Source organism: Mus caroli, chromosome 11, assembly GCF_900094665.2.
Source record: "Mus caroli chromosome 11, CAROLI_EIJ_v1.1, whole genome shotgun sequence".
NCBI classification, from domain to species: Eukaryota; Metazoa; Chordata; class Mammalia; order Rodentia; family Muridae; genus Mus; species Mus caroli.
In genome coordinates, this window is record NC_034580.1 from 31,780,149 (window position 1) to 31,789,765 (window position 9,617).

Consider the following 9,617-nt stretch of genomic DNA (forward strand, 5'->3'; position numbering starts at 1 on the left):
GGGAGAGGGAGAGGGAGAGGGAGAGGGAGAGGGAGAGGGAGAGAGAAAACTATTGGAGTTAATTGTATTTGGAAGAGAACCCTGGGTTTTGCACATGCAAGTTGAGTGCTTTTCCACCTCAGTTTCCAGTGTTGAAGTACAATGAAATACACACTATTTTCTCTCGGGCTTTAGTCCACCAAGGTTTTCCACATGTTCACTGTGTTGTTCTGTCTATTATTATATAACCACAGTAATGTTGTGGAGAGGTAACTCAGGCATAAGAGACAGGAAAGGTAAGATGGACTTAGGGACACATCCCAGTGTCCTGCCTCTGCCCAGAAGCTCTTTGCTCAATTTCAGGACTCCATCTCCTAGATCAGGTTGCTTCTGTATCTTTTATAAAAAGCCAGTTTGAGAAAAAGTCAGCAGGGACCAATTCTGAATCTTGGGAAATTTAAGCAGGTTTAAAAAAAAGAGAGAGAGAGAGATTCTCGTCTGTATTTAATATCCTTGGACAAGGGTACTAAACTTGTAGGTTCTTGGTCAGAGCAAGATACTCTATAAAATTTAAACATGGCCATTTCATGCAACACAGTCAATGGAATTCCATCCCCTCTCCCCTCCCTTCCTTTCTCTTTCTCCAGCTCAAATGAGTCACCTTGGCTAGACTGCCAATCCCCATAGAACTTATGTTCCTTGATAGGATATGCCAATAGAAATTGGAAATTCTATAATAGCTTGAGATGTGTGTTAGTCACCTATCCCTGCAAAGAGCTCAGCACTGTCTCCTCTAGGAAATGTAGCTCATCAAATGGACATGAATGCACGTAATGACAGGGAATGAATGCAAGGATGTGCATGGAGTCGTTTTCTCCCTTCTCCCTGCCGTCTAAAGCCCTGCCCTGACAGTGTACCTGTCTTGTGCATTTCTGGGCATCTATATAGCGCAATGCTTACCTGACCCTCTTAACACACCCCACATTCCGACATTGGCAGTTAGACTGAAATCCCAGCTCCTATCAGCTCCTTGCTATTCATTTCCCTTCCCTTGAAGTATATGCTGGGGTTGTCCCTGGAGTGGAGCTATTTTGAGAGGACATGACTAGAACAATCACGAGCTTGGCAGGAGATGGACAGTGTGGTATAGCCACAAAAGAAGAAAAGACATTGTCATTGAGGACGGGAGTCCTGAATGTCAGAACAGTGGGGAATCAGAGTGGAGTGTGTCTGTAGCTGCTGCCTGCTATCACTCAGTTGCAAGGCTGTCATACTGTCTTCCTGTAATCACGACTTTCCCAGCTCTGGTATCCAGAGCTTGAAAGGCAATGGGGGAACAACAGAGTCTGAGAAGGACACGAAGAGGCCTTCGTTTTTTTCCCATAGCTCCTTGCAGCTGGCTAGCTGAGGGGAAGGTTATGCTCAGCTGTGCCTGGAGGCCTGTTCTCCCATTCCCAAATCACGCTGATAAACAGATTTCCACACTGTAAATCCTTCCTTACACCACAGCCAGGCCAGTGGAGCCTGAAGGTCAAGGACACCATCTAACAACTTCCCAGAGTAGCACCCTGCTGCCTGGCCAGCCGTTCTGGAGATGCCTCCGGAACTCCCTTCAGCTGAATTCCTCTTTCTCTGGATGAGAGTCTCTTTGTAGAGCAGCTGTCTGCTTGGTCAGAGACAGTGTTCACTCATCTCTGGATAATTCATGCCTAGCCCAATAAATGTTTTTTTCTGGATGGGTGGATGGAGGACTCATTGATTACCACTTTACATATTGGTCCCAATAGCATGCACTGTGTATGGTAATAAAAACCTACACAGCCCTCCCTTGCTAAAAACAAAACAAAACAAAAAATGGAAGAGCCCTTAGAGTCCTTATATCGATTATTGGCAGCTATACAGATAGGATTGCAAATAAGTTTCATCTCAAGAGCCAACACTGGTCGATTGGTAGTGGCTGCCTTGAGAGCTGTGTGGGGAGGTATTTGTGTACCAGGCTCAGTGATCGATTAACAATGTCTGCTGTGAGACAAGGATAGGGTGGCCTGACTGCATCCTGTTTGCTAATGATTTTAAAGCCTTGATTTCTTCCAACAGAATTTTCTAGATGAAAATCTTTCCAACACATTTCAAAGTCGGCTTTGACTGGACATCTGGGAGCGTTCCTTCCACAGCATGCTTCCTAAGGTACTTCAGGTTTTTGCTAGGTTTGAGGCAAATGAGGCAGGGAAAACGTGACTTTTCTCGGAAAATATAATTCTTGTTGGAAAAGAAACTTAAGCTAGGTGGGTGTTAGTTCAGTCACTGTATAATGAAATATATCTCAAGAGGCAAGTCTTCACGTCAGTAAAGGTTCCTGCATCACCTATTAAGCTCGTATCACAGAAGGGAGCAAGAAGAGATGCTTCCACATAGCCACCATTCTAGTGAGAAAAGTCTGGCCCTGGTGACAAGAGTCAGACAAGATGGGATGAATATGAGTTCCAGAAGGCAGTCTACTCCCTTCACTCAAACTCTGGCAATCATCTCCCCTTTACATTGCCAAACATTTCCCAAGGAGCTCAGCTTAGGTACCACAGAGAAACGTCACTGGACACCGTTTCCATATGTCAATCTCTCTACACACAATACATTGCCTAGAGTGACCTTAATGAAATGACTCTTCAACATAAGGCACCCCCCCCCAATTAACTTCTAGGCTGGTCAAACTAGGTACGACCTTAGCAGGGTGTCACATCTTTAAAAACAATGACAATTCTTGTAACATAAATTTAACTTAAAAAAAGAAATCCTCAGTGGCTTTAGTTCATTCATTGCTATGTCACCACCTCAGCTAATTTCAGAGTAGTTCCAGGAAGAAGTTGTGGTCCTGCTAGAAATCAGTCGCCGTTTCCTAGCAACCACACACCTACTGTCTGCATCTATGGATTTGCCTAGCCCAGATAGTTTATACACGGAAAATGGTACAACACAAGGCTTTTGGGTCTGACTTCTGTTACCATTTTGTACTCATGCATGCTGTATCAAGTAAAAGTAACCCATTCCTATTTATGTTTGAGTAATATTCCATGGTACAGACATGTCACAGTTTGTTTGTCTAGCCATCCATCATTTGGACAATCATATTGACTTTCACTTATGTGTTATTATGAATAATGCTGTAGGGGACATTAGTGTGAACTTGATAGAAAGAGTGCTTTCACTTCTCTTTGACCATCTACCTAGAAGAGAAGCTTCTCCATCCTTTGGCAATTCTACAGTCATCTTTCTTTCTCATTAACTGCCAACCTCACTCTGGAGTGGCTGAACCATTTTGATACCAGGAATAGACCAAGGTTCCAGTTTCTCCAGCACCTTGTGGTTGTTTGCGTTTTAATTACAGGTACTTCAGTAGGTACAAAACAATGTATCTGTATATGTCACCCACTTGGTTCCATCAAGTGTGGCCATACCTGGGCATGAGACGGTGGTAGTCCTCTCCTTATATAGACACCGAAGAGGGCATCCTTCCCCAAGGAGATGTTGAACTTTAAGAACTGAGGCTGACTGATGTGAATCTGGGACCTCCAAAACACCCCTGGTGGGACTTCCTGTGTCACCCGCCGACCAACTTCTGCTTCGCCACTGTCTATGCTGCTGTTTTTCAATGACCAGGGCACTGGAACACAGGAATGACAATGAGTCAATGACATTTGCATACATTAGTTGGCAGTACATTCATATTTAGTCATATGCCAGAATTTGTTGTTGTTGCTGTTATTTCAAAATTAAGATTAAACTCATTTCCTTTGAGTGACAGCTAAAACATTGAGGAGTACAACAACAAAAAAAGCTATAAATTCACACCCCAGGGCATCTGAGACCCTGGCACAGTGCTTTTTGGGAATTCTGTTATTACTCTCTACTGATAAAATACAGTATTAGCCAGATTCTGAGAAGCAGGCATGAAGTCCCATTCCACCTCCCATGTAACTGGCATCTTTATTTTCATTTTTAATTTCTTTATTCTTCTTTCATACATTAAATTCTGACCACTGTTTTCCTTTCCTCCACCCCTCATTTTCCCACCCCCTTCTATCTCCCCTCTCCCACAGATCCATCCATCTCCCATGTCCCTTCCAAAAAAAAAAAAGAAAAGAAAAGCAGGATATCAACCAAATATGGCATAACAAGTTGAAATAAGACTAGGCACAAACCCTCATGTCAGGGTCTGATGAAGCAGCCTAGTAGGAGGAAAAGGATCCTGAGGGCAGGCAAAAGAGTCAGAGATGGCCCACTCCCACTGTTAGGAATCCCACAAGAACAGTAAGCTACACAACCATTATGCATATGCAGAGGACTTAGGTCAGGCTCATGCAGGACCCATGGTTGCCACTTCAGTCTATATGAGCCCCTATGAGGCCTGATTTGTTTATTCTGTGGACTGTGTTCTCTCATGGTAACTGGCATCTTAAAATGACCAGGAGAGAAGGGGACGGATATGTTAACTTGGAGCCACATTTAGTTTTTTTGAAGTCTTTCATTACTCTCTCCAGATATAAACATGTCCAGCCTACTCTGATAGTTGGAACAAAATCCTGTCCAAAGTCCAAAATAAATAAAATAGCCCAGCAGAAAATGAAGATACCATCTGACACTGGGTGGGCTCCTTCCTTACGGTGGAGGAAAGGACAGAAGCATCCTGAGAAGGGACTTCTTTGCCTTGAGACTGGCTCAAGTAGGTTACATTCTTTTGGTACTGATATTAAAAATTTCAATAGCCCATGCACAGCCTTCCAAAGCTCTTGAATAATAGTTTGCTTAAATGAAACAAAACATCCCACAAAAAACCAAACAAAGCTTTTTTTCTTTCTTAATTTTTTACTTTTCTTCCTCCCCTTCCTCTCCTCTGTCTTCTTCCTTTCTTGAGACAAGATCTTTCTCTATAGCCTAGGTAGGCATGGATCTCACTACATATAAAAGGCCAGGCTAACCATGACTCATAGCAATCCTCCTGACTCAGCCTCCCAAGTTCTGGGATTATTGGCATGAACCAGCATGCTTGGCTTGCAATGTCTATGCAGAGAAGACTGCTTCCTAAGAGTGAGCTAACTCTCTGCCAGTACTTCTGAAGGTGCTTTCTTTTGCAACCATGGAAAAAGAAAAAGCAGAGAGTCAGTTAATTTATATATTGGAGCATCATTTTCTCTGTTTCCATGGTGAGAGAACATGGCCAGAATTTGGTTGCATAGGTGCCATTTGTGATAGCTGCAAAAGGATTCAACTCACATCTTAACATCATCCTGGCTCTCAAGAGCTTCCAAATCAACCAGAGAAAGAAGTTATTTCTGCCTCTTTTCCTTTCTAGGAGTGTGATCAGACCAGCAGTCCTGCACTTCAAGCATCTTCAGCATGGGCAAAGGAGGCTTGATCAAGCTGAGTTCAGTGTTCTGCAGTAGATGGATAGCCCCAAACATCTCTGCCTATTTATATATGTACAGTGTGTAGGGATATAAACACACACACACACACACACACACACACACTGTAGAAGAACTGGATGGCCATGAAAACTTACAGAACTGCCAAAGAATGCCTTTAAAGGCCAGTGACTCTCTCTGACTTGGCAGAGCTGGCTCTGTCGCTATAACCAACTGCTACAAGACTCTTACATGGTCTTAAGTTTCATCAGCCACAAAAAGGCAGGTGGCTTTTTGGAATTTGGAAGGTCTTACATGTCTAAACTATTAAAAACCACAGTGGCTTGAATACGTGAAGGCATCCCTCTGCATGCTATGACGAACTCATAGAATCTGTCTCAGTAGTAGATCAATAGGGACTTAGATTAACTGGCATCTAGGCCAATGAAGCTAGACAAGGGGCTCCTGAGGGGAGCTTGGAAGTGCTACATGGAGTTTCTGTAGCCGTTGACCCAGGTTCTGTAAATACTATACACATTACTTCTAGCACCATTTTATTTTATTTCTCTGTATGTGCATGTATATGTGCTTATGCAGTCAGCTCTCTACATCTGGGATTTCTGCATATATAGATTCAATGAAATAGAGGTGAAAACGATCTGAGAAGAATTATTTTCTGTACTAAACACATGCATTAACCACCCTTTCCCATGTGATAAAAGAAACATGCAGAGAAGTCCTGAGTGGTTTGCACCAATAGAAACAGAGTAATTAGTATGTCAGGCATCCTGCCTTGTCTCATGTCTTAGCTTGGATGTTTGATACATGTACCAGCTTTCTGTGCCTCAGTTTCCTTGTCTGTCTAGTGGGGACACTACTAGTACTTGTTTAATAGGGGTGTTAAGAGGAGTCAATGAGTTGATCCACACAAAGCTCTCAAAATCATTTCTGACACTAAGTATTACTATCTTAGGCCCTAAACCTCCAAACCTCTTGCTAATTTGAGGGATTTCTGAAATCATGGTGAATCCAGGAGAAAAAAAATCAGTTCTCATGAGTTGGACCAAGGCCATAAGCACTATAAACTGAAAGCTTTTTATTTAAAAAAGATGCTTTTTTTTTTTTTTATCAAATTTCCCTACCCAAATTGAAGCCTTTGGGTGGACAGAATGTTATATTTGAAAAGGACTCATTAGAAAAGGAAATAACAAACTAAATAACAATGATGTTGACAACATCAACATCATCATCAACAACAACAGCAATGACAACAAAAAAACAGTAATGACAACAACAATGACAACAGTGACAACAGCAATGAAAATAACAACAATGACAACAGTAATGACAATAACGAGAACAACAACAGCAATGACAACAGCAACAACAATGACAATGACAACAATGACAATGACAACAACAGTAATGACAACCAAAACAATGACAACAATAACAATCATAACAACAATGATGACAATAACTACAATGACAACAATGACAATGACAAAATAACAACAATGACAACAACAACAGTAATGAAAACAATAACAATGACAACAATGACAATGACAAAATAACACCAATGACATCAACAACAGTAATGAAAACAATAACAATGACAACAACAATGGCAACAACAACAACAATGATGACAACAGCAGTGACAATGACAACAACAGCAACCACCTCCCTGGACAAGAAGATCTGTAGGTCCCTGACAGTGACCAAGCAAATGCCAGCACAGAGTAACAAGTGAGGGCATGCATGAACACTGGTAGGGCTTTGAAGACCTGAGCACTGTCTCTAAGCTTAATTATGCTCAGAGCTTAACAGATATGTGACAGATGTTCCTTCACATCTGGAGGCCTCAGAGCTGCTGGCTTAATGGCAGGCTGGGCAACACAGGCTTGCAATCTGCTGCAGCCAGCCAGCAGCCTGTGGTGGCCTCTGGAAACCTACCTGAATCCTAACCCGCTGGAGACACGGATGAGAGACAGCTTCCACAGTGGCTGCTCGGGAGAAATCCAGAAAGGAAAGCCTCAGCGCTCTAGTTTTAGAGGCATGGAGCCCCCTTTCTTGTACAGGACCCTGATTTTAGAATGCTGTGCTTAGGAAACCATCTTCAGTTGTCAGTGGGTAGAGACGACCTACTAACCAGCCACGGCCCTAGGTGTTTCAGATGTTTCCCTTCTTCATACATCAGCCAGGAGGGGCAGCTAACAGGGCTCAAGTCCTGGCTTCCATGCAGTGTGACTTCCAGCAAGTTTCTTAACCTTGCTGGGCCTCCAGTCCTCTATTGTAAAATGGAGACTGTATACAGTGGGGATAATAAGTGTCCACAAAGCAGAGCATAGCACTGGGCCGAGCATATAGGAATAGTATAAGAAATGAGGCCAGTTACAGGGGATGGAAAAATGTCATAAAGAAGGAAAATCTCTTTCTTTTTGGAGTTAAAAAAAAATCTTTTTAGTTGGGCGGTGGTGGCTCACGCCTTTAAGCCCAGCAATTGGAAGGATTTCTGAGTTTGAGGCCGATCTGGTCTACAGAGTGAGTTCCAGGACACCAGAACAACCAGGGCTACACAGAGAAACTATGTCTCAAACAACAACAACAACAACAAAAACAAACAAACACCCCAAAACCAACTTTTTAAAAGGTAGGAAGTTTGGTATACTTATGTGATCTATATGTATATGTGTGCGTCCATGTCTAGAGGGTGTCTTATTTTGTATGATATAGATTTAGTTAGAAGAATAAGTTTACACTTGGGGCTTTGAGCCTGGACTCAGGTAGGTCCTCTGTGTCACACTTTGCTGGGACACAGCCTGCAGTACCTGCTGCTGCCCCTAGGTAGGGTTATGGACTCCACAGCATTCTCCAGCTGTTCCTTTGGGTCAGAGAGGGGCCAATTGTCCTCCCTTCCCCCCTAGTATCACTTGGCACCACTCCTCCTGAATGGGCCTCAGTGCCACCTGCCCATCTGGTAGGTAATTTTCAGCAGAGCCCTCTGACAGTTGGGTGACAGGAGAGCCTTGAGGAGGATTACTTTGAAGACTTTCATGTAAGCTGAACTGGCTTTTTGTTGTTGTTTTTAAGACAAAATTACATTTTGAGAACTCTATGTGGAATTTGCTATTTAAAGGACCTTCCTTGTGGACCAATTGGAAGAGTTGAGAGTAAAGTTCTAGTGCATCTTTCCTATCAATTCTAATTAATAAACAATTATACCAGGAAACATGGGATACAGTGGGAAGGCCCTTAAGAGAAAGAATCAGGAACTAAGGGCCTGGCCCTGGCACTCGATGACCTGAAATCCTTTTCTGAAGGATTGATGGGAATAAACTATTCTCAGTTGAACCCTCATCATTATTTCTAAGAAATCATGGCTTTAGAATGTCTAGCTCTCAGGGTCGCGATGCCTTCTCTATGTAAGAGTGGTGATGACGTAGAGATGTGTGAAATGGCATCTCACTCTAGCCTTCCCACTCCATAGAGCAGGTTGCAGGAGTCATTCTTTAAACAAGAGGAGTTGTAGGAGTGTGTGCATAGCTGGGGTGGATGCCCATCAGCAAAATAGAAAAGGGACCACCTGAAACGGCTTGTAGTTGGTTTACAGGTGTCTTTAACTTTTAACAAACTCAGTGGCCTTGATATAAGCTCCTTCCACTGGTAGACGGTGTTCTAGTTTGTTTCTCCAGTGCTGTGATAAAACGCTGGCCAAAAGCAACTTGGGGAAGAAAGGGTTTATTTGGCTTATACATCCGGCTCACAGTTCATTATTGATGGAGGTCCGGGTAGGAACTCAAGCAGGAGCAGGAACAAGAACAATGGAAGAAAGCAGCTTACTGGTTTGTTAGTGGTTCTACTTAGCCTGCTTCCTTATACAACTCAGGACTACTGTTCCAGGAATATGCCCCACTCCCAGGTGTGCCTGTAGGCAAATCTGATAGAGGCCAAACCTCTACAGAGCTGACAATCAAGAATAGCCATCACAGGTGGTAAATAAAACCTTCAAAACCGATTACCCTAAGTCTGCAACTGAATGATTTCGAAAAATTCTTTCTCTCTCCATAGGTATACAGGTATACATACATTCATATGTGAACTTTTTATTTTAAAGTAAACTTAGGTTTAAAATCATTTCAAGTGCTACATGGAGTTTCTGTAGCCGTTGACCCAGGTTCTGTAAATACTATACACATTACTTCTAGCACCATTTTATTTTATTTCTCTGTATGT

The 9,617-nt window shown here is 42.7% G+C and overlaps 1 protein-coding gene across 7 annotated transcripts in view; it reads right to left on the minus strand.

Annotated features, from left to right (window-relative positions):
* Nucleotides 1-9,617, minus strand: part of Tenm2 (teneurin transmembrane protein 2) — a 928,441-nt gene that overhangs the window by 192,230 nt on the left and 726,594 nt on the right. For all 7 annotated transcript variants that reach the window (XM_029483889.1, XM_029483894.1, XM_029483891.1 and 4 more), the window contains one exon: nucleotides 3,432-3,637. In XM_029483889.1, coding sequence (XP_029339749.1) covers nucleotides 3,432-3,637 — 206 coding nt within the window. The remainder of the gene's footprint in view (nucleotides 1-3,431; nucleotides 3,638-9,617) is intronic.